Source organism: Lates calcarifer, linkage group LG10, assembly GCF_001640805.2.
Source record: "Lates calcarifer isolate ASB-BC8 linkage group LG10, TLL_Latcal_v3, whole genome shotgun sequence".
NCBI lineage: Eukaryota > Metazoa > Chordata > Actinopteri > Centropomidae > Lates > Lates calcarifer.
The window spans coordinates 21,334,412-21,360,498 of NC_066842.1; the positions used below are offsets into that span (position 1 = coordinate 21,334,412).

At 38.3% G+C, this 26,087-nt stretch overlaps 3 protein-coding genes and 1 pseudogene across 3 annotated transcripts; all 4 read left to right on the top strand.

Annotated features, from left to right (window-relative positions):
• Positions 1 to 243: 243 nt before the first annotated feature.
• Positions 244 to 1,667, top strand: LOC127142876 (homeodomain-interacting protein kinase 1-like). Its single transcript, XM_051073344.1, has one exon. It carries the CDS (start codon positions 244 to 246, stop codon positions 1,456 to 1,458), a length of 1,215 nt encoding a protein of 404 aa, XP_050929301.1. The 3' UTR covers positions 1,459 to 1,667.
• A 644-nt stretch (positions 1,668 to 2,311) lies between these two features.
• On the top strand, positions 2,312 to 10,746 carry LOC108901874 (cytochrome P450 2B5). Its single transcript, XM_018703531.2, has 11 exons — positions 2,312 to 2,573; positions 3,610 to 3,772; positions 4,726 to 4,878; positions 5,117 to 5,277; positions 6,122 to 6,190; positions 6,465 to 6,569; positions 6,817 to 6,955; positions 7,676 to 7,761; positions 7,889 to 7,990; positions 8,127 to 8,268; positions 8,396 to 10,746. The coding sequence occupies exons 1-11, from the start codon at positions 2,412 to 2,414 to the stop codon at positions 8,581 to 8,583; spliced, it is 1,470 nt and encodes a 489-aa protein (XP_018559047.2). The 5' UTR covers positions 2,312 to 2,411; the 3' UTR covers positions 8,584 to 10,746.
• A 37-nt stretch (positions 10,747 to 10,783) lies between these two features.
• On the top strand, positions 10,784 to 17,484 carry LOC108901875 (cytochrome P450 2B5-like; annotated as a pseudogene).
• A 661-nt stretch (positions 17,485 to 18,145) lies between these two features.
• LOC108901876 (cytochrome P450 2D15-like) lies at positions 18,146 to 25,161 on the top strand. Its single transcript, XM_018703533.2, is given in 12 exon segments — positions 18,146 to 18,470; positions 18,472 to 18,498; positions 18,943 to 19,105; positions 20,090 to 20,254; positions 20,382 to 20,542; positions 21,036 to 21,104; positions 22,261 to 22,365; positions 22,532 to 22,670; positions 23,680 to 23,765; positions 23,913 to 24,014; positions 24,608 to 24,749; positions 24,864 to 25,161. Coding segments are annotated over 12 exon segments (1,473 nt in total). The 5' UTR covers positions 18,146 to 18,335; the 3' UTR covers positions 25,043 to 25,161.
• Positions 25,162 to 26,087: the final 926 nt, after the last annotated feature.

Genomic DNA, 26,087 nt, shown 5'->3' on the forward strand with positions numbered 1-26,087 from the left:
TACACTCACCGACCTCACCGACCCTCCACGTTCACAGTACATACACATAAGGCCAATGACCCTGACAATTGTTGCTTTATCACTTCTCTGTTGCAGTTTTGAAATATGCTGAAATATCAGTCATTATGACATCACTGTTTCTGTGATGTCATAATAATTCACTTTCCGTTTTTCATAGTTTTCTATAGACACTGAGAAGAGACTGAGAAGAAAAATCACTAAACACTTAATTCACATTGAAACATGGGAAATATAATTTCAAGATTCAGGAGAGACAGACCTGTAATTCTGTCTGGCAACTTGTTTGCGTACAAAGTCCAAACGTTTATTGGAGAGGGGAAATTTGGAAGAGTTGCTCACTGTACTACATTGGGCACAAAAGAAAATGTTGCAGTGAAGATCTTTAAGAAGAACCCCAATAAACTCCAGATTGCTGTGCGAGAACTGCAAATGATGAAAAAGATCAACAATCTAGATCCAGACAAGTACAATTTGGTTCGCCATATTGAATTTTTCAGTCATGAAAATTTTGTTTGTCTGGTATTTGAGAAGCTTGATAAGAACCTAAACGACTTCATAAAACAGAATGGAAAACTAAATGTAAAGGAAATTCGGCCAATAGCGCAACAGATGCTTGTTGCACTTGATGCACTTAAACATATTGATGTGATTCACACAGATATAAAGCCTGACAATGTCATGCTTGTGGATCACAGGAGGCAACCTTTTAAAATTAAACTGATAGATTTTGGTGTGGCTGTTCTGGCCTCTCAAAACAATCAAGGAAAAATCATGCAACCTCTTATATATAGGTCTCCAGAAGTCATGTTGGGCCTCCCAGTCACTGCTGCAATAGATATGTGGTCTCTGGGGTGTCTCTTAGCTTATCTGTACACCGGAAAGCACCTGTATGAAGGGGCAGCCTGTGAATATGATGTTATGAGATTAATTGTTCATTTGCAGGGTCAGCCAAGCAACCGATTGCTGAGTGCTGGGAACAAAGCCCAGAATTTTTTCAAATATACCAAAGGAAAATGGAACCTGAAAACACCAAAGGAAAAATATTCTGAAACAACACATGATGTACTAAAGGGTGTGCACATTCAGTCTCTAAATGACCTGACTATGTGCCACCCAAAACCAAAATCTGAAAAGGAGAGTAATGACATGCAGGCATTTCTGAGCCTGATAACATGGATGCTACATCCAGATTTTGATAGGAGACCCAATCCCAGCGACGCTCTGCAACATTCATTTATTGAAGAGAAACACCTGACAGAGTTACCTAAAAATGACACTGTTGCTAAGCTGGGGGAACCAACATCAATCTCTCACCCAAATGAGGAAGTACCAGGTGCCACTGCACGTACAGCCACCAGTGCCCTTATTGTAAATATAGTTCCAGCAGACGATCCTGGAGAAGGACCCTCGAGCCTAGCAAGACACCAATTTTACTGATACACACCGAGGAATGATTTACTGTGAAAATGTCTCTCCTATCTTGAAATTACACATGAATTCACAGATGTCCAGTTTTAAAGGCATCTTGCATTTGTTGAAAACAGTCCCAAAACTCCTCATGCAAATGTAACCTGATTTGCGTGTATCAGGTGATCTGTGCACAAACATTTAGCAATCTCTAAATAAATACAAAAGAATGTCACAAACATTTTGTAATACATTTGTACACACAGGATCTGAAATCAAAAATGATCAAATCTGTGAAATGAACTCAAAAATCTGTATGTAAAATATTAACATTTATTCACATTGGGATGTGTGCATTTGTGCGATTGTTTTACATGTGTTGAAATTACTTGATATTTTGTGTGTGAATTGTAAGACACATTTGTGAATAAGGGGGCATGGTTTATTATTCAATTCATGTATTTCACACATGAATGAGCACCTCACCATAAAGACTTACAAACAGATCGACAAACATTGAATGTATTCTCTTCAGTAGTCAGCTCAGCTGTGATGCTTTGAGGTAACTCACAGGGATTAATGTTTTGTTAACAGTGAAGTTGCAGCACTCCCCAGTCAGCAATTTATGTAATAGCCATGCTCCTAATAAAAAAGCTCAAGCACTTATCTTTGGCTTTCCATTACTTTGATATCTTGTTAAATATTGTCCAGCACTTAAGGAAAATACAGATTTATCTGCAACAAGCTAAAACTGGCCCTTTGTTGGCTGAGCTACCATCTGTACCATCGTACAGCAGTTCCTGTCAAATCCTGTTTGTACTTGTGCCTCTCAGAGGGTGTGACCTGTTTGTTTGATGTTTTCGTTCAACTTTCCTACAGTGTATCAAAGTGCACAACCAGAGGAGGCAGGGCTAAGAGCTGAGCTACTCTTTTATGGCAAGTCAAACAGCTTGCTTCTTCAGGTCAGTCCTATCCATTCCACCATGTTTGTTTCAATCATCCTACTATGGCTCTGCATTTGGTTCATCATCCTTCAACTCAAATCCTGGAGGCCCAAGAACTTTCCACCAGGGCCCCCTCCCCTGCCCATACTGGGAAACATTTTGCACCTGAGTCTAGAGAACCCCCTGAAGGACTTTGAGAGGGTAAGAAAAACATGAACGAATGATGCTGCTTTTTAAATGCCTTAAACTGCTATGGAACTGATTACTACCATTGACTTAAAATGTGTCTAAATGGTAAAATACTTAAACTTTAAACTTCAATCTTTTCCTGGCAGTTAGTTGTGTCTATATATACTATATTTTTAGACTATAAACGAACCTGGCTGTGAAATCAGAACACTTGTGAGAGTCACTAAAATCTTTGCACTCTGGAACAGAGTTACATGGAACAGCAACAGGTCAATTATTGTGATTACGCAACATAGTTGTCTGAACAGAGTTGACTGCCTGCACACTTGGACTGCACCCAGCCAGTTGTATAGGTTATACATATCAGGTTTTTTCAAACTTACACCCAGTACACTGGATAACTCCAAGGTCTTGATAAGTAAATATCTGATGAGATTTTAGAATACTGTAAGTGACTGAAAAACAGCAACCTCCCTCTACTAGAAACAATATCCTGGAGGATAAACTACAGAACATGACTAGAAAGAGACACTGCTGTTGATTTTTGCAAATGTAATGTTTGATCTTTTATGCAATACAAGCTTCCACTGCAGAGAAACTATCTGCATAGCAGAAGTCATGCTACCCCTAGACAAGAGATGCTTTCTTGAGGATATAATTTTAGACTCCTGAAGACCAGATGCAATACTTAAAAACAGTTTTTCTTTGTACCGGCAATAAAATCCATTTTTATTAAACAATTTTTGTTGTACTGTTTGTCACTTGTAACTCTTATTTGCTTGCTTTACCTTTTGTAATTAGTTTTTACTTACTACTTACTGTTTCTTAGCATTTTTACTGTGTGGTATTCTATTTTACTGATGGATGAGCATACTCTGGTATGTCTGTTTCTGCCATGTTCCCCTGCAGGATATTAAACACTGAAATGCACTGGGCAAATATGTTTTTGTGATTTCAGTGACTTGCCCCTTTTAAGAATAATATCCATCTTAAGTTATGTGATGTACATGCATTTCAAACAATGACATGTTTTCTTGTTCTCTCTTAGCTGAGGAAGACTTATGGAAATGTCTACAGTCTGTTCCTTGGTCAAAGACCAGCTGTGGTCCTCTGTGGGACAAAGGCCATGAAGGAGGCATTAGTGAACAAGGCTACTGATTTTGCTGGACGACCCCAAGACATGTTTGTCAATGAAACCACCCAGAGGAAAGGTAGAAACTTACAATAGTCAAACCTGGAAGTAACAAATGCATGGACTAATTTTTCTGCATCCTTTTGTGACAGAAACTGTCTGATTTTGGTAATATGCACGTGAAAGAAGGCTGTCCTAGATGTTTGTTTTATGTGTGAGCTAAAGGACATATCTTGATCAAATATTACTCCAAGATTCTTTATGGTTGGGCTGTATGCCAGGACAATGCCATCTAACAAAACTAGGGCCAAGTACAATAACTTTGCTTTTGTATGAGTTCAATAGTAGGAAAGTTCTCATCATGCAAGTCTTAATGTACCTTAGGCATGCCTGAAGTTTAGCCAAGCTTCATTGACTAATATAGTTGTTTATCATCTGCATAACAATGGAAGTTGATGGAGTGATGAGGAGTTGTCATTAACATGTACAAACTTAAGCCTACAACTTATCAGATAAACAAGACTTAAACCAGTTTAGTGAGTTTCCTTTAATGCCAATAAAATGCTAGGATGTGATGGTCAACTGTATCAAAAGCAACACTAAGATCTAACAGAGACAAGTCAGTTGTCTGATGTGATTAGGAATTCATTTGTAACTTTCATTAGTGCTGTCTCTGTGCTAGGATGCATTTTAAATCCTAGAAAGTCATGTAACTGTTTTGCAACTGCTTTCTTCTGGATCTTAGAAAGAAAGGGGGTTAGGTATAGGTCTATAGTTAGTAGCTAATGTGCCTGGATCAAGAGTAGGCTTTTTCAGAAGAGGTTTATTCACAGCTACTTTATAAGACTGTGGCACATAGCCTGTCAGTAATGATAGATTGATTGTATCGAGTAGAGTGTTGCTCATTAAGGGTAAAACTTTTTTAAGCAGCCTAGTTGGGACGGGGTCTAAGAGACAAACTGATGGTTTAGATTAAGAAATTGTTGAAGACAGATGACCTCTAAGCTGTTTGTGTCACTTCATCTGTTGTAGGAGTGATTCTGGCAGACTACGGCCCTAGTTGGAGGGAGCACCGTCGCTTTGCTTTGATGACCTTGAGGAATTTTGGTCTGGGGAAAAATTCCATGGAGGACAGGATTTATGGAGAGCTACAATACATCATTAATACACTGGAGAAGAGCATTGGTATGTCATCTGTAGGTCCACTCAGTCTCCTGTCATAGCCAGGGTTTCAGTGGCACTAACATCTGACCACTACAAATATTCAACTATGACAAGTGTTTGAAAGAGACCTGCTGTGCTCTATTGCCTTTTACCTTCTCACTACTTTCTGCTCAGTGTGAAAGTCTGTGTTTCTGTAATGTTTATTTGTATTCATGTACCATGCTGTGTCATACTTGAATTTACATTATGTATTTTGCAGGTAAAACCATGAGTCCTCAAAATATGTTTCATAATGCGGCCTCCAACATCATATGCCAGGTTCTGTTTGGTAGACGCTATGAGTATGACGATAAGTTCATCAAAGTGATTGTTCAGTGCTTCACAGAGAATGCCAAGCTAGCCAATGGGCCATGGGCTATGGTGAGTCTAAGTGCTCTGTAAACCACAACAGTTAGTTACATAGTTTAGGCTGAAGGCCTTTACACTGGTGAACCTCTTTAAAGTTATGTGATATATATCTCAACACAACCCTGGTGTCTTGGGTTTTGAAAATAATAATTTCTACGATGCACTGCGATACACAAACATGACATTCTACATTCAGAAGACAGTTGCTAGAAGCTGAAGCTAGACTGCAGAAGTCTTAGTTTTGTTTTTGAGGATGGATCAATTTCACACACAAATATAGGTAGGCTAGACAATTTATTTATTTTGGTTTATAATGTAAGACATTTATGCCATTGATGTCTAAAGTCCTTTTCTAAATGATAAAATGGGAGTTTATGTTTATCTGACTGTTCAGATGTTTATTCACTGATGAAAAAGTAGCCATATGCAATAATATTGAAAATTGGGGATACAACACATTGTCATGCATCGCCATGCATCGCATCGTAATATCAAACAGAATCAAATTGTTGGCAGGGTAATGGTAATCCAGTCGAATCGTGAGAAAGATGCACAGCCGTAGTCTCCATCCGAAACACTGGGTAACTGGGGAAACAGCGGGTCCATCTTCCTTCTTTTTTATTATGGCCAAAGCATGTGGAACAGGCATTCTAGATAGAGGCCAATATTAAAAAAATATTTTAAACACATACAACATTTTTAACACTGCTTTCATTGTATATGTAGCACTACAGTGGTATTTCTCAGCAGATGGTTATGGAGCATCATCTGACAAAGAAGAAAACTGTATGTCTTATCTCCTCCCATTCAAGTGAAATACCTGCAGATAAATATACTAATGACTTATCTTTTACAGCTGTATGACTCTTTTCCCTTGATTCGTAACTTGCCGCTGCCCTTCACCAAGGCCTTTAAGAATGCTGAGGTATGTTAATTGGGCCTTGGGGTTTACTGTAAATATGTATAATGAATTGAGAAAAAAAAAGATATTGAGATTCAAATATGAATTTTAAATGAGTTAATGTTAAGAACTTTAAAAAAAAAGGATATGAACATCAATGGTACAATAGATTTTTTGTAACACTGTCCAACCACACAACATCCACACACCACACACTCACGTGTCAGTGAACAGAAAAAAGTAAATAATTACAAATTAAACAACTCATGACATGTTTATTTACATTATGTTTTTTTAGACTTGTCAGAATCTTGCCATTCATTTGGTGAATGAGCACAAGAAGACCAAAGTTCCTGGAGAGCCACGAGACTTTGTTGACTGCTATCTGGATGAACTGGATAAGGTGCAAGCATGTGTGTGAGTGTGTGATGAAAAGAGTCAGCACACTCAGACTCACACATGATGCTATACATGTTTGATTTAATTTGAACTAATGACCTGTTACTCTGAATTTGTTCAAACCTGGCTTTTTGAAAAAGTGAATCAGTGTGAGCTGACTCTTATCCCCTACTGTTAGTGTGTGTATATCACTCATGTGTACATATATTTGCAGTTTGTTTGTATTAAAACAATCATTCTCCTCTTTTTAGAGAGTCGATGATGGCTCTTCATTTTCAGAGAAACAACTCATTATGTACGCTCTAGATCTTCATTTTGCTGGCACTGACACTACCTCCAACACCCTGCTTACTGGTTTCCTCTACCTGACAGCCTATCCACACATACAAGGTATGTCTGCATTTGTAAATGAGGTTTTACTTTTCTGTCGTTGGCTCATTGGTCTACCATTGTCTTTCCATCAGTTTATCTTTCACTCACTGTCAGTTATGTTCCTCATCATGTCATTGTCTCCACATTTCAGTTGTACTGTGAATTGTGGAACAGAACTTGGGATGTTAACGGTATCTTATTAAAAGATGTTTAACCAGACACATTCAAATAATATGAGGATCATTATATCATTATCCACACTGGGTCCATTGCTATTCTGCAAAGGAAAACTAGCACTGACATCCTGAAAATAGACATTTCCCTGCTACTGGAGAAACTAAGTGACTGTCAGCAACACTGGTAGATGCTTGTCAAAACTATAACTTATATCCATCTGTTAGACAAACAGGACAAACAGCTGAACAATTAGTACTTATTATTACATTATATCGACAACAATAACATTCATCACTCTTTCTATAGGGTTTTTCAGAACTAGTCTCACGTGGTATCACTGGATATGATGGATTAATCCTGAAAAGGACCAAACATTCTTATGAATAAAAAGAGTATATAATTTATTTAATGTAATTTAGTTGAATTTATGTAATTAATATTATTATGAGGCACTTTTGAGCAGCATTTCTTGTATGAATGGTGATGTACTAATGAAGTTTCTTCTTCTTCTTATTATTATTATTATTACTCTTATCATTTTTAACATTCTGCATCTCTTAGAGCGTTGTCAGCAGGAGATAGACAAGGTCCTGGAAGGGAAGCATCGGGCTAGTTTTGATGACAGACATAACATGCCTTACATGCAGGTATATCATCAAACACAATTCTCATAATAACTTCAGCATCTTTTTTGCCAAGTGTATTGCTGACAGGTATCCATAGTACAAGTGCATTGGTCAGATAAAAAACATGTTTAAAACTCTCTTCATCCAGGCTGTGATCCATGAAGTACAGAGGGTAGCCAACACAGTTCCTCTCAGTGTCTTCCACTTAACAACTAAAGACACAGAACTCATGGGATATTCCATTCCCAAGGTAAGTGGCAACTAGTTAATAGATTTTGGAAATAGAGACAGAAGTTCTGTGAAGTTCAGAAGTAAATCTTAACATCTTAAAAATGTTTTCTGGCATCCTCTATACCTGTTTTACTTTTCCTGTATTTTCTCCTCAGGGTATGTTGATCATCCCCAACCTGACATCAGTGCTGAATGAGGAGGGACAGTGGAAATTCCCTCATGAATTCAACCCTGAAAACTTCCTCAATGACCAGGGAGAGTTTGTGAAACCAGAGGCCTTCATGCCTTTCTCTGCAGGTATGAGAGCACAGAAAATAAACAGCAGCATGGATCTCATTATATCACACCTGCAGTAACATGCACAGATAGTGTGGGTTGAATCAAACCGTTGCAGATGACTCTGACTCTTTTTTTAACGTCTCAGGTACTCGTGTATGTCTTGGTGAAGGTTTGGCTCGTATGGAGCTCTTCCTCATCATGGTGACTCTGCTGAGGAAGTTTAAGTTTATCTGGCCTGAGGACGCAGGAGAGCCAGACTTCACTCCAGTCTACGGGGTCACTCTAACTCCCAAACCTTATAGCATGAAGGTCCAACTCAGGGAAATGCGGTGAGGTGGAGGTGCAAAGGGCTACCTTTAATCACAGAGAACAATACACACAATGACAATGAGGTGAAAGCTGAGTGAGCAAACCTGGAAAACGCAGAATTAATGATAGCTGTTTTTAATGTAAGTTGTGTGTGAATGTGAATGTGGGTGTTCATCCAATCAGTGACTGGTGTTTTGTAGAATGGAGCTCACGACATCATGATGGAAGAACCAGTCCACAGTATTTTGATATTTAATTGGAGGGTGGGGTGGAGGTGTGTAACATGCTTTTCAGTGATGTTTACATAATCATTTATGATTTAAGAAAACAAACAAAAAACTACAGTATTACCAAAATATTTTCCTTTCCTTTAAAAAAAAAATGATAATGCACATGATAAAATTGTTCTGGTTTAACCACAGATGGTATATAAAGTAAGTGGTATATATTGTAAGACAAATATTCAGTGTGTTAAAGTTAGTCACTAAATGCTTTAGTGTTACTAGAAAGCTGCAGTAACAACCATGTGTCAAGGTCAGTCACTTTAAATTGATATGGTCACATGTATCAACCTCCATTGACATGGCTCTCTTCACTGAAGTGGGAAGATATTTACACATGAACTGAAACAATTTTAGGTGTAGCTGTCCATTTTGCTGACAAGATTTACCGAATCTCCTACAACAGCTGCTTCGTGAACCATCTTTAAAGGAGCAATATTAAACATTATCTGCAAACAGCACGCAGATGAAAAAAAAAAAAAAATACAGTCACCTTTTATAGTGTATTATATTAAGATTAAAATCATTGTGGTATGTACATGTTATCTGTTGAAAATTGCGTTATGATTATGTCTACCTTTGACCACTTTTCATCCTCATGGTATGGACAACACTCAAAATGTTTTTGCATGCCTGGCCACTGTAACATCTTACAGAGAAGTAAAAAGAACAATATTATCTTAACATGTGCCACCCAAAACCAAAATCTGAAGACATGCAGACTTTTCTGAGCCTGATAAAATGGATGCTACATCCAGATTTTGATAGGAGACCACAACATTCATTTATTGAAGAGAAACACCTGACAGAGTTACCTAAAAATGACACTGTTGCTAAGCTGGGGGAACCAACATCAATTTCTCACCCAAATGAGGAAGTACCAGGTGCCACTGCACGTACAGCCACCAGTGCCCTTATTGTAAATATAGTTCCAGCAGACGATCCTGGAGAAGGACCCTCGAGCCTAGCAAGACATCAATTTTACTGATACACACCGAGGAATGATTTACTGTGAAAATGTCTCTCCTATCTTGAAATTACACATGAATTCACAGATGTCCAGTTTTAAAGGTATCTTGCATTTGTTGATCTGTGTGAAGCTGGGACATGAAAACAGTCCCAAAACTCCTCATGCAAATGTAACCTGATTTGCGTGTATCAGGTGATCTGTGCACAAACATTTAGCAATCTCTAAATAAATACAAAAGAATGTCACAAACATTTTGTAATACATTCGTACACACAGGATCTGAAATCAAAAATGATACTACACCGACACTATACTACACCTACTACCATTACCATTATGTCAGTTAGGAAGCCTGAGTATAACAACTCATTCACTCTCCTTCTCTCTACTAACAGGCCATGACATGACTTGAGATCTAGTTTAGCAACAGCAGACAAATATGCATCTTCATGACTTTTGTAGTGGCTACAAGTGTCATATTGACAAGGGAGATAATCATAGGGCCATACTTAATTTACATGCTTGATTTGTGTGACTGTTTTGCAAATAAATGTAAAATCAAGTTTGTCAGTGGTCTACTATGGGTTGAGAGGAGATGGCTGACTGAACTGGTGATAAGAACTATGGCAAAACACATGACACAGGCTCAGCTTACATGACTGATGTCAGGTTAATTTAGGTTAAACATATCAGAGAAGTAAGGGGGCATGGTTTATTATTCAATTCATGTATTTCACACATGAATGAGCACCTCACCATAAAGACTTACAAACAGATCGACAAACATTGAATGTATTCTCTTCAGTAGTCAGCTCAGCTGTGATGCTTTGAGGTAACTCACAGGGATTAATGTTTTGTTAACAGTGAAGTTGCAGCACTCCCCAGTCAACAACTTATGTAATAGCCATGCTCCTAATAAAAAAGCTCAAGCACTTATCTTTGGCTTTCCATTACTTTGATATCTTGTTACATATTGTCCAGCACTTAAGGAAAACACAGATTTATCTGCAACAAGCTAAAACTGGCCCTTTGTTGGCTGAGCTCTACCTGTGACCATCGTACAGCAGTTCCTGTCAAATCCTGTTTGTACTTGTGCCTCTCAGAGGGTGTGACCTGTTTGTTTGATGTTTTCGTTCAACTTTCCTACAGTGTATCAAAGTGCACAACCAGAGGAGGCAGGGCTAAGAGCTGAGCTACTCTTTTATGGTAAGTCAAACAGCTTGCTTCTTCAGGTCAGTCCTATCCATTCCACCATGTTTGTTTCAATCATCCTACTATGGCTCTGCATTTGGTTCATCATCCTTCAACTCAAATCCTGGAGGCCCAAGAACTTTCCACCAGGGCCCCCTCCCCTGCCCATACTGGGAAACATTTTGCACCTGAGTCTAGAGAACCCCCTGAAGGACTTTGAGAGGGTAAGAAAAACATGAACGAATGATGCTGCTTTTTAAATGCCTTAAACTGCTATGGAACTGATTACTACCATTGACTTAAAATGTGTCTAAATGGTAAAATACTTAAACTTTAAACTTCAATCTTTTCCTGGCAGTTAGTTGTGTCTATATATACTATATTTTTAGACTATAAATGAACCTGGCTGTGAAATCAGAACACTTGTGAAAGTCACTAAAATCTTTGCACTCTGTATGTTAGATGCAACAGCATCAGATCAACTATTGTGATTATATGACATAGTTGTCTGAACAGAGTTGACTGCCTACACACTTGGACTGCACCCAACCAATGGTATAGGTTATACATATCAGGTTTTTTCAAACACCCAGTACACTGGATAACTCCAAGGTCTTGATAAGTAAATATCTGATGAGATTTTAGAATACTGTAAGTGAAAAAGATTGGTATTGTGTTGTGCAGTGCACTGAAAAACAGCATCCTCCCTCTACTAGAAACAATATCCTGGAGGATAAACTACAGACCATGACTAGAAAGAGACACTGCTGTTGATTTTTGCAAATGTAATGTTTGATCTTTTATGCAATACAAGCTTCCACTGCAGAGAAACTATCTGCATAGCAGAAGTCATACTACCCCTAAACAAGAGATGCTTTCTTGAGGATATAATTTTAGACTCCTGAAGACCAGATGCAATACTTAAAAACAGTTTTTCTTTGTACCAGCAATAAAATCCATTTTTATTAAACAATTTTTGTTGTACTGTTTGTCACTTGTAACTTGTTCTTATTTGCTTGCTTTACCTTTTGTAATTAGTTTTTACTTACTACTTACTGTTTCTTAGCATTTTTACTGTGTGGTATTCTATTTTACTGATGGATGAGCATACTCTGGTATGTCTGTTTCTGCCATGTTCCCCTGCAGGATATTAAACACTGAAATGCACTGGGCAAATATGTTTTTGTGATTTCAGTGACTTGCCCCTTTTAAGAATAATATCCATCTTAAGTTATGTGATGTACATGTATTTCAAACAATGACATGTTTTCTTGTTCTCTCTTAGCTGAGGAAGACTTATGGAAATGTCTACAGTCTGTTCCTTGGTCAAAGACCAGCTGTGGTCCTCTGTGGGACAAAGGCCATGAAGGAGGCATTAGTGAACAAGGCTACTGATTTTGCTGGACGACCCCAAGACATGTTTGTCAATGATGCCACCCAAAGGAGAGGTAGGAAATTCATGATAAGTCATAGGACAGGGACCTAAGCTGTTTGTGTGATGCAATTCAACTAATTTAAAAAACAATGGTGATATTACACAGGTGAAAGAAGGCAGTCCTAGAGGTTTGTTATATGTGTGAACTAAAGGACATATCCTAATCAATGATAACACCAAGGTTCTTTACAGGGGAACTGGAGGCCAGGCCAATGCCATCTAGCATAACTACGTCATTAGAAAGTGTATTTCTGAGGTGTTTGGGACCAAGTACAATAACTTTGGTTTTGTCTGAGTTCAGTAGGCATGCCTGAAGTTAAGCTAACTGATTCGTTTCATTAGGCTTCATTGACTAATATAGTTGTGTGTCATCTGCGTATCAATGGTAGTTGATGGAGTGATTCCTGTCAATCTTGCCTGAAGGATGTATGTACAGGGTGAATAGAATTAGTCCAAGCACTGACCCTTGTGGAACTTCGTGTCTAACTTCTGTGTACATGGAGGAGTTGTTAACATGTACAAATTTAAGCCTATCAGATAGATAGGACTTAAACCAGTTTAGTGCAGGTGTGTATATATTATTCAAAACACCACACATTATTAGATGATCCCTAAGCTGTTTGTGTCACTTCATCTGTTGTAGGAGTGATTCTGGCAGACTACGGCTCCAGTTGGAGGGAGCACCGTCGCTTTGCTTTGATGACCTTGAGGAATTTTGGTCTGGGGAAAAATTCCATGGAGGACAGGATTTATGGAGAGCTACAATACATCATTAATACACTGGAGAAGAGCATTGGTATGTCATCTGTAGGTCCACTCAGTCTCCTGTCATAGCCAGGGTTTCAGTGGCACTAACATCTGACCACTACAAATATTCAACTATGACAAGTGTTTGAAAAAGACCTGCTGTGCTCTATTGCCTTTTACCTTCTCACTACTTTCTGCTCAGTGTGAAAGTCTGTGTTTCTGTAATGTTTATTTGTATTCATGTACCATGCTGTGTCATACTTGAATTTACATTATGTATTTTGCAGGCAAAACCATGAGTCCTCAAAATATGTTTCATAATGCGGCCTCCAACATCATATGCCAGGTTCTGTTTGGTAGACGCTATGAGTATGACGATAAGTTCATCAAAGTGATTGTTCAGTGCTTCACAGGAGAATGCCAAGCTAGCCAATGGGCCAATGGGCTATGGTGAGTCTAAGTGCTCTGTAAACCACAACAGTTAGTTACGTAGTTTAGGCTGAAGGCCTTTACACTGGTGAACCTCTTTAAAGTTATGTGATATATATCTCAACACAACCCTGGTGTCTTGGGTGTTGAAAATAATAATTTCTACGATGCATTGCGATACACAAACATGACATTCTACATTCAGAAGACAGTTGCTAGAAGCTGAAGCTAGACTGCAGAAGTCTTAGTTTTGTTTTTGAGGATGGATCAATTTCACACACAAATATAGGTAGGCTAGACTTATACAATTTATTTATTTTGGTTTACAATGTAAGACATTTATGCCATTGATGTCTAAAGTCCTTTTCTAAATGATAAAATGGGAGTTTATGTTTATTCACTGATGAAAAAGTAGCCATATGCAGTAATATTAAAAATTGGGGATACAACGCATTGTCATGCATCACCATGCATCGTAATATCAAATAGAATCGAATCGTTGGCAGGGTAATGGTAATCCAATCGAATTGTGAGAAAGATGCACAGCCCTAGTCTCCATCCGAAACACTGAGTAACTGGGGAAATTCCTTCTTTTTAGTATGGCCAAAGCATGTGAAACAGGCAATCTAGATAGAGGCCAACATTAAAAAAATATTTTAAACACATACAACATTTTTAACACTGCTTTCATTGTATATGTAGCACTACAGTGGTATTTCTCAGCAGATGGTTATGGAACATCATCTGACAAAGAAGAAAACTGTATGTCTTATCTCCTCCCATTCAAGTGAAATACCTGCAGATAAATATACTAATGTCTTATCTTTTACAGCTGTATGACTCTTTTCCCATGATTCGTAACTTGCCGCTGCCCTTCACCAAGGCCTTTAAGAATATTGAGGTATGTTAATTGGGCCTTGGGGTTTATGGAAAATATTTACTAGGAATTGTGAAAAAGCCAAATTTAAAAAAGATATTGAATTGAGATTTAAGTATGACTTTTAAATATGAGTTAATGTTAAGAACTTTTTAAAAAAAAAAGGATATGAACATCAATGGTACAATAGATTTTTTGTAACACTGTCCAACCACACAACATCCACACACCCAACACTCACATGTCAGTGAACAGAAAAAAGTAAATAAATACAAATTAAACAACTCATGACATGTTTATTTACATTATGTTTTTTTAGACTTGTCAGAATCTTGCCATTCGTTTGGTGAATGAGCACAAGAAGACCAAAGTTCCTGGAGAGCCACGAGACTTTGTTGACTGCTATCTGGATGAACTGGATAAGGTGCAAGCATGTGTGTGAGTGTGTGATGAAAAGAGTCAGCACACTCAGACTCACACATGATGCTATACATGTTTGATTTAATTTGAACTAATGACCTGTTACTCTGAATTTGTTCAAACCTGGCTTTTTGAAAAAGTGAATCAGTGTGAGCTGACTCTTATCCCCTACTGTTAGCGTGTGTATATCACTCATGTGTACATATATTTGCAGTTTGTTTGTATTAAAACAGTCGTTCTCCTCTTTTTAGAGAGTCGATGATGGCTCTTCATTTTCAGAGAAACAACTCATTATGTACGCTCTAGATCTTCATTTTGCTGGCACTGACACTACCTCCAACACCCTGCTTACTGGTTTCCTCTACCTGACAGCCTATCCACACATACAAGGTATGTCTGCATTTGTAAATGAGGTTTTACTTTTCTGTCGTTGGCTCATTGGTCTACCATTGTCTTTCCATCAGTTTATCTTTCACTCACTGTCAGTTATGTTCCTCATCATGTCATTGTCTCCACATTTCAGTTGTACTGTGAATTGTGGAACAGAACTTGGGATGTTAACGGTATCTTATTAAAAGATGTTTAACCAGACACATTCAAATAATATGAGGATCATTATATCATTATCCACACTGGGTCCATTGCTATTCTGCAAAGGAAAACTAGCACTGACATCCTGAAAATAGACATTTCCCTGCTACTGGAGAAACTAAGTGACTGTCAGCAACACTGGTAGATGCTTGTCAAAACTATAACTTATATCCATCTGTTAGACAAACAGGACAAACAGCTGAACAATTAGTGCTTATTATTACATTATATTGACAACTAGTCTCACATGGTATCCTGAACAGGACCAAACATTCTTATGAATAAAAAGAATATAGAATTTATTTAATGTAATTTAGTTGAATTTATGTAATTAATATTATTATGAGGCACTTTTGAGCAGCATTTCTTGTATGAATGGCGATGTACTAATGAAGTTTCTTCTTCTTATTATTATTATTATTATTACTCTTATCATTTTTAACATTCTGCATCTCTTAGAGTGTTGTCAGCAGGAGATAGACAAGGTCCTGGAAGGGAAGCATCGGGCTAGTTTTGATGACAGACATAACATGCCTTACATGCAGGTATATCATCAAACACAATTCTCATAATAACTTCTATTTGATACATAAATGGTGACATATTTATTAGAGGACCCCACAAAGTCTAGTAAATGTAGGAGGTCACCCACAAAAGAATGAAAATCATACAGTAAATCTGGTGTGCGAATCACTTTGAACATGCAACTGCAACATGATTTATTGTGGTCTTTTTTGCATGGTTTTGACCATCAGAATGAGCAGTCAGATAAAAAAAAAAAACATGTTATTTAAAACTCTCTTCATCCAGGCTGTGATCCATGAAGTACAGAGGGTAGCCAACACAGTTCCTCTCAGTGTCTTCCACTTAACAACTAAAGACACAGAACTCATGGGATATTCCATTCCCAAGGTAAGTGGCAACTAGTTTAATAGATTTTGGAAATAGAGACAGAAGTTCTGTGGGAAGAAACCACAGCAGTTTATACCAGAGTTTCAAATGGAGTCATGGTGAGGTAACCTCTGCAGACAAAGGTGAAAATTCTAGTTCATATTTAATCATGATATGCTTGATTTCACTGATTGTACAGTCAAGTCACTACAACAATCAAGTACTTAAGTACTGTTTGTACCATATTCAGGAAGCGGTAGGAACATTACTTTTACATAAGTAAATCTTAACATCTTAAAAATGTTTTCTGGCATCCTCTATACCTGTTCTACTTTTCCTGTATTTTCTCCTCAGGGTACGTTGATCATCCCCAACCTGACATCAGTGCTGAATGAGGAGGGACAGTGGAAATTCCCTCATGAATTCAACCCTGAAAACTTCCTCAATGACCAGGGAGAGTTTGTGAAACCAGAGGCCTTCATGCCTTTCTCTGCAGGTATGAGAGCACAGAAAATAAACAGCGGCATGGATCTCATTATATCACACCTGCAGTAACATGCACAGATAGTGTGGGTTGAATCAAACCGTTGCAGATGACTCTGACTCTTTTTTTAACGTCTCAGGTACTCGTGTATGTCTTGGCGAAGGTTTGGCTCGTATGGAGCTCTTCCTCATCATGGTGACTCTGCTGAGGAAGTTTAAGTTTATCTGGCCTGAGGACGCAGGAGAGCCAGACTTCACTCCAGTCTACGGGGTCACTCTAACTCCCAAACCTTATAGCATGAAGGTCCAACTCAGGGAAATGCAGTGAGGTGGAGGTGCAAAGGCTTTGGCTACCTTTAATCACAGAGAACAATACACACAATGACAATGAGGTGAAAGCTGGGTGAGCAAATCTATGGAAAACCCAGAATTAATGATAGCTGTTATTAATGTAAGTTGTGTGTGAATGTGAATGTGGACACCAGTCCACAGTATTTTGATATTTAATTGGAGGGTGGGGTGGAGGTGTGTAACATGCTTTACAATCATATTTACATAATCATTTATTATTTCAAAATAAAGAAATAAACTACAGCATTACCAAAATCTTGTTTTCCATTATGTTTATCTTTATGTTGCTGGACTATATTTAAAATTGCTTGTGGAGTGACAGACATCTCAGCTGCAGCCTGAAAGTTTTGGCTATCATCTCTAAAACGACTAGAGTAGAATCAAGGGAGAAGATAAATGAAAAAACACACAAACTTACAGCAGTTTTAATGCAAGGATTTTATATTGGATTGCATTATACTGCACAGTTGTGCACTATGACTATAGTCATTTAGATTAAGATTAGAATCACTGAGGTATACATATAAAGGTATACATATAAAGGTATACATATAAAATTAATTGGTTAAAATGAAGCAGTATTGCAGCTGGAAGAGCTAAACTTGAGGTCAAAAAAAACTTAACTGGTTTACATGTTACCTACTGAAAATTATTCTTGAGTTATGATTATGTCTACCTTTGACCACTTTTCATCTTCCTGGTATGGACAGCATTTAGAATGTTGTTGCTAGTTTTTAACTGATTAATGGCTCCCTCAAGTGGACAGCTTTGGGAATGCAATTAACACTATTCATTTGAACAAACAAAAAGCATTTTATGTCTGGATGTACATAAGATTGAGCATTGAAGGTGTGCATGTCCAGTGAGGAACATCTGGCAAATCTCTAAAATGTGTTTTTTTTTTATCTATTGTGTCAAAGTGTGGTGAGTGGTCTCTTGTCTGCTGATTGCTGCAGATATTCAGGTCATGTCAGTGGTGAACAAGATGACTGATCTGATTTTATCACTTTCCAGGTCACATGGCTGAACAAAGGTTGTGTGTACTTGTAGAGCATAATTTGGCAGAATATAAGGAGGAAAGAGTGGATTAATCAGAACCACAAATTCATCATGTTTGCATCTGTGGCTCTACTCTTGGTGGCTGTTTTGCTCTTTCTACTCCTCTGTCAGACTCAGAGGGCTAAAAATTTTCCTCCAGGCCCTCGAGCCCTCCCTATCTTTGGAAACTTGCTGCAGCTCAATCTGGAAGAGTCCCATTGCAGATCTGGAGAGGGTAAAGTTAAATACTGTTCCTTAGAGAACCAATATGCTTATTATATCTATGTGCTAAATTCATGTCCTAATGGACAATTTAAGATATAATCATCTCTTATGGTCTCTGATATATTCATGTCTGGTCATGTTGTTTGTGTACATGCTTTTATTTCTCAGAATTTATATGAACACTCCAGTTTTTAGCCAAGGATTTTCAAATAACATTTATTTAACAGCCTTTGTCTGGGATCCAGAGACAGAAAATGCTTTTCTACTGTTGTTCTGGTAACCAGACTCGTGTCATGAGCCCTTCAACTTTTTACTGCTGCTGCTACTAACAATAATAGAAATACAAATAACTTGTAAATAACTGACTCATTACATTGATTAATGATTTCACTGAGTAAAAAGCATGTCACTAAAGTCCCAGTTGGTCTGGTACTATATGTGTCTCTGTCCCTAGCTGGCCAAACGCTACGGTAATGTCTACAGCCTTTTTATTGGTTCCAGACCTGCGGTCGTTATCAATGGGCTGGAGGCCCTGAAAGAAGCCCTGGTCAACAAAGCTGCTGACTTCTCTGGTAGACCACAAGACCTAATGGTCAATCATGCTGTTCAAATGAAAGGTACAGAGCAAGATTTGGCTCATTCAACTTTCTGTCCTCTAGCTCCCTTCTACTTTTTATACAACTAATATAATGCAAGTAACTAAACCAGCAAGTAAATATAAGCATCTGTAGTGCATATTAATGATCAGTAATGAAGTGTTTATAACACACATTTAAGTAAGCCTATATAATACGAAATCTCATATTTCACCCTCTTCTCTACATAGTTTAATTACTGTGTGATGCTTTCACTATGTTGTTTAACAACATTATAGAACCTATTTTCTGTCATGATTTTAGGTCTTAATTATACCCAGACAAAGGTGGAAAGCCATGATACTTTGACCTCTGCAGGGAGAGAGGATTACTGTACTTCATAATAAAAAAATATTTGCAGAAATAAGCTGATTTAATTTCCAACAAGTGCCAGTACCAGTCTGATGGAACAAGAAATCTTACAAAACTTTAGAATTCATTCATATTTATAACCCATACAGTATATACACAAAAAGGCAGTCCTAACTGAAAACACAGGATCAGAACCTGATATCTCTCTTGAACTGACTGACTGACTGGTACTAATGCATTACTGGTAATTGGTAAATAACTGGGTGTGAGTTGTAACCATGTCTGACATCCTCACTAACATGAGAAGATGATGGACTTGTGGCTGATTCCCTGTGTGGCATTTTATCACACTGAACAAAGTGCTGCTTCATTCATCAGCAAGGTAACGATTATAATATTAGCTACAGTAGCTAGCCACGTCACATACCAATACTAATCCATTTTTTCTTTCTTACTACTGTCTGACAGTTCTGTCTCAAACAGTTATGTATAAGTAACTACCCAGGAAGTTCAGACAGGAAATAAAACTTGGAAACAGAAGGGCAAAACATGAAAACACTGTGACACTTTCATTCAGTGCCTTAAATTATTAATGTGTTTGATAGTACATATGCTTTTCCTTCAAAGTTCTAAGTTGACTTTTTGTGCATGTAGCTCACGCTCCAGGAGTGGTTCTAGCAGATTACAACCCTGGCTGGAGAGAGCATCGGCGCTTTGGTCTGACGACTCTGAGAAACTTTGGTCTGGGCAAACAGTCCATGGAGCAGAGGATTCTGGGAGAAGTACTTCACATTATAAAGCTTCTGGAGCAGAGTGTCGGTACGTCTACTCTCTAAACAGGACAGAGAGATTGTTTATTAAGTGGGTAAACATTGATATTGAGCAGAATATCTGGAGATAATTCTCTGGTCATGCCCATTAATCATTGCTTGTGTTGTTTTTCCAGGTAAAACTGTGGATCCTCATCTGCTCTTCCACTATGCTGCTTCCAACGTTATCTGCCAAGTTCTATTTGCTAGACAGTTCAGCTATGAGGATGAGTTCATGAAGTTTTCTGTCAGCCTTTTTCATGAGACCTCCAAAATAATCAACGGACGCTGGGGAATGGTGAGTTATATTTTTGACAACAAAGCCACACAGTAACATGTAAGCTTTCTCACTAAAACAGTGTAAGATGATGAATACTGAATTATGTTAAACTGAAATTGTCAGGATTAGCTTAACTGTAGCACATTGCTAAGACTGTTCAGTACTACAAGCCTGTATAAACCCATGTACTGCACAGAACTCAACTACTGCTAATGCCATCTTTTGAACATTCTCACTGCCTTGCACATTTTCTGCACATGCTGAACTGCAATCCCTGTGCAAAAGAATGTTGAGACCATTTGGGAGCTTCAGGGCTCCCCAGATTTAATCCATGTACCAAAGTTAGACATGGACTCAATGCTTGCCAGCCTGTTGGCCTGTTGGCCTGTGGATATTACTCCTGATTCCTGTTGCCTCAGGGACTCACTGCTGCAGTTGCAGGGCTGTCTTAGAGTCAATGCTTAGGGGCTTTTTAAAACGTTGTCATTTATCATTTTGCTCTTAAATACAGATTTATGACTCTCTTCCCATGGTACGGAACCTGCCACTGCCCTTTCAGAAAGCCTTTAAAATGTTCCAGGTAGGTTATGTAAAGCTTTCATTTCAAAGTTCAGCAAACAACCATTAAATGATGTTTATTGCACAGCTAATGGTGCGTGAGCTCAATTTGTGGTGTTGATAAGTATGTGGTAATTTCTTTGCAAAGAACAAGGAATAAAAAGGCCTGACCTAAAAAATGACCAGCCAACCAAGGAAGAGTAGCATTCAAGCATGGTAGCAGTTCTGTGATGCTGCTTTGAACAAAATGCTAACTGCTAGAGTCAGCATGTTAACATGCTCATAATGACAGCAACCTACTAATGTTTAGCCAGTATAATGTTTACCATCTAAGTTTAGTGTGGTAGCATGCTAACATTTGCTAATGACCTTAAAACACAAAGTACAACTTAGGTTACTGGGAATGTTATTAATTTGCTGATATTTAACAATAATTGGTCAAACAGATATTTTAACTTGATGGTGGCGCTATATTCATTCAGTAAATTCAGAGCAGAACATGGATGTCTGCACCGCATTTCATGGCATTCCATCCAGCAATTTTAAGTATGAAACAAAAGGCAAACAAAAAACCCCCCAAGACAAAACAAAGACAAACAAACAAAAAAAGATGAGCTGATGAATGAAAAGTCAGAGATATTTTACACTGCTGGCATGGCTAAAATATTAGGAAGAAAGGCAGGAATGAAGGAAATATTGACAGAAATAAAGAAAACCACCAAGAAAAGAAAAAAAAAATAAGGACACGTGGAAAGAAAGATGAAAGAAAAATAAAAAGGAAGGATAAAGAGTGTGGAAGGACACAAAAAAGTTAAGAAAGACATGAAAGACAGAGGAAAACAAATAATTACAGTAGAACAGACAGAATGAATATACTGTAGTAAAAGTGGCTGCAGGGTGATACTGCTGGATGAGTCTGCCTGATTAGTAGATCGTTCTCTGCACAAACTGAAGGCACATTGAAACATTATACAACAATTGCCTTGACAATTGAATGCTGCATGGTGCTATGACGAAGTGATTAGAAATGGCCCAAACAGCAAATCTTAACAAAGCTGCTGACTAACATTGTTACTTTGTTACTGAATATGGCACAATGGGAAATCACCAGAAGGGCCAGACTATCTCAAGGTCAGCATTAATTTAAAATGTTTCACCAGAACTTTTTTTCTTGCCAGAGTGCACATGAAAGACGTTTAGAGATGTTGGCTGAGAACAAAAAGACCAGAGTTCCTGGTAAACCACGACATTTCACAGACTGCTACCTGGATGAACTGGACAAGGTGTGTGCATCTCTTTTTGTCAAGAGGCAGAATACTGCCCAGAGCAGATAGTATGAAACTAACATGTTGTGTTCAAGTCAGATATTTTAGCTGAGATATTAGATAATAATGAGGGGAGAGTTTTCATTATTCAAGCACTCCTTTTCTGTCCTGTCTGTCTCCAAAGAGAGGAGATGATGACTCATCATTTTCTGAAGACCAACTTTGTGCATTTATTTTGGATCTTCACTTTGCTGGAACTGACACGACCGCCAACACCCTGCTTGCCGCCTTCCTTTACCTGATGAATTATCCACAGATACAGGGTATCTATTATTTGTCTTTTTAATCCATGCTAGAGGCAATGTGATCTGTGCACCACTTTGGTCCAGAGTGAAATACTACATCTCAACAACTTTGAGATGGATGCCAAAATAACTAGTTAGTCCTCACTTTTGAGGTCTTGTCTCTTTTAAAGCTAAAAAAAAAAAAAAAAAAAAAAAAAAAACCCAAAAAACCAAAACAGTTTATGATGAAGCAATAATCTCACTTTTGTGTTGCTTGTCCAAGTAAGTGTAGAGTGGTATCTTCTTTGCCTTATTGTGGTGCACTAAGCTGTACAAGGATCATCAGAGACAGTCCTGGAACAGGGAGCAGGTTAGCATTGTCATTGTGAGCATGTTAGCATGGTGACATTGGCATTTAGCTCCAAGCTCAGTGCAGTCTTACAGAGCTGGTAGTGGTAGCAGAGCTGGTGACTCTAGAGGGCTGTCCACTGTACATTGTGGATGGGGCCTGACATTGCAGCCTTGTGTCACCTGAGCTACAGAGATTTAAAAGGCACCAGGTGATATTATAGGAGAAAGCTGCAACTAACTTTATGTAAATGTCTTCTGACACAAAGCAAGTGACAGCCAGGCAAGAGCCAATCACGCACATTTTGATTCCTGCAGAAAACGACACTCTAACAGATACAGGACTGTCTTGTGAGCTCTGGCAGTTGTTGTGTTAAAAGTGGTCATGTTTACAGTATGACCATTCCTCTTCTGCAGGGGTCCTGAAATAACATCATGGTGAACTGAATTTAATCTAGGGTCCCTTAAACATAGGTGTCACGGTGTATGCTGTATGTTTTGACAGACACGCCTACAACTCATCCTCTGTCTCAACAAACAACATTAAAGATCCACACTGTGCTTTTGAACCAGCTGACACAGTTCAGTCTGTCATGTAACACATCAACATAAAATGAGACACATCTAGCATCTTTTCTTTCTGTTAACTGAGAAGCTTCTTTTTTTCCTTCACAGTCTGATGTCTTTGTGTCTTTCTCAGAGCGCTGTCAGCAGGAAATAGACAAAGTTCTTGATGGGAAGGATCTAGCCAGTTTTGAAGACAGGCACCAGATGCCTTATGTGCAGGTATAAGGACTACTGAACAATACTCGTTTACACCTTTACACTGTGTCTGATTTTCTTGTGAAGTAACGTGTTGTAAATACAATTTTAAATCTTTTGGGTGTTTCACTGCTACATTGTAATGCTCTAAGAGCTGTCTCTGTCATGCAGGCTGTCATTCATGAGATCCAGAGGATGGCTAACACTGTTCCTCTCAGTGTTTTCCACTGCACCACTAAAGACACACAGTTAATGGGATATTCCATACCCAGGGTAAATTGACAATAATTTGTTCTATCAGAAATGATACAGAATATGCTACTATCCCCCCTGTAACAATTATAGGTCAAATTTACTTGAGATTAAATAATAGAGAAATCAGCATCTTTACAATCATTTCATTATATAAAATATTGCTATAACGCCTAAAATATTTATGGTTGATATACAGTAGTTTTGAATTGTAATGGGACTTCACATTCAAGTTTTTGGTGCACAAACACAAAACTTTTTCCACTCAAAACTCAGATGTCCTTTCTTCTGATGCTACATTAAATCTATGCTCTGTTTCTTGAGATGATGATGTGAAAATCTGCTAAAGCAGAAAGCACTCAAACACCACCAGTCACTTACAGCAACTACTGAAGAACTGCATATGTAGAGTAAAGGTATTTCATATCTCTCTGTGCAATTATGGAAAATATGTAAGTACTGAGGCTCTTATTTTCGAGTAATAACTGAAGGGCTTCTGATAGAATGGAGATATATGTGGAGGCATGGGGAAAAGGTAACACAGCAGTGACAGTCATAGTTATGTGCTTACACATTTAACATACTTATGTGCTATGTTGTTGTTTGTTTCTCAGGGAACCATTATTATCCCCAACCTGTCCTCAGTGCTGTTTGAGGAGGGACAGTGGAAATCTCCACATGAATTTAAACCTGAAAACTTCCTCAATGACCAGGGAGAATTTGTCAAACCTGAGGCCTTCATGCCTTTCTCTGCAGGTATGTATGTATGTTATACACATAAAGACTGATTAAGGCTGTAATTTATATCATCTGGTTGGAGAAAATAAGCAGCATTTGTCATGCTTATGTTGTGGGTATTTTAAACTGCAGGTCCTCGAATGTGTCTTGGAGAGGGTCTTGCTCGTATGGAGCTGTTCCTCACTGTGGTGACTCTGCTGAGGAGGTTCAAGTTCATCTGGCCCGAGGATGCAGGAGAACCAGATTTCACTCCTCTTTTTGGGACAACTCAGACCCCGAAACCATATAGCATGAAGGTCCAGCTAAGATAAACGGCATGATGGTTCACAAGATACAATTCCAAGACAGATGTTATCCAAATACTGTGATTTGTTTCACTGAAACAAATAATAAAATCAGATTCAAAGTCAAATCATCGTGTGTATGTTGAAAGGACTCTCTTGTAGTGACAAACCCACAGAGGATCACCTGACTCTGCAGTTCTCCTCAGTTCCTCAAAACATTTCTAGGTAAAATTAAAATACACAAGGATTGTGACACCTGACACCTGTTTCCACTGACAATTTCATGATGTGTGTGATGTTCAGCTCAATGAGGACTAATGTCCCCAAGTGTCCAAAATCAGTGATTATATACAGGTGTACCTGAGGTCCCCATGACATCACTGTCAGGTGTGGTTACAGGTGTAACAGAGCACACCCCTGATGCTGGGTGTGGTCAGAGGTGAAGCACACCTGAATCTTTCAACCAGAGAGGGCAGTAAAACACCACTTTTCAGCCTGTTTTAAATTACTCATCACAGAGAAAAGACTCTCCATAAGCTATGTTGTGACTTTTATTCAACCAACAAACTGCCCACTGTTTTCATAGTGAAGCTTACAGGTTGTAAATCATAGCATAATACAATATCTGCATCGTGTTACAATATTCTGCTGGGAAACCTTTGGTCCTTCATTCATCTGGGGGAGGCCCCTGCCATTGGGGAGTGCTGTTGCGATGGGGGGCTGTGCTTGGTGTACAATAATATTTAGGTGGGTGGTACACGTCAAAGTAATTAACTTCATCTGTCAGTGGTCATAATGTTATGGCTGATTGGTATAGCTCTTCAGTCAAATGTTATGAACGTCACACAACATAAATGCTCACTTCTCCCCTTTTTGTTAGTTAACAACAACAAAAAAAACAAAAAACAAAAAAAAAAACAAAAACAAACAAACAAACAAACAAAGAAAAAACATTATCTCCAATCCATCATCAATACCTTCTATCCTTAAGGGCCACCAGGGGGGCTGGAGTCAATCCCAGCTGACATTGAGTGAGATGTTTTAGTTGCTTGTGTTTTCATGTGACATTATG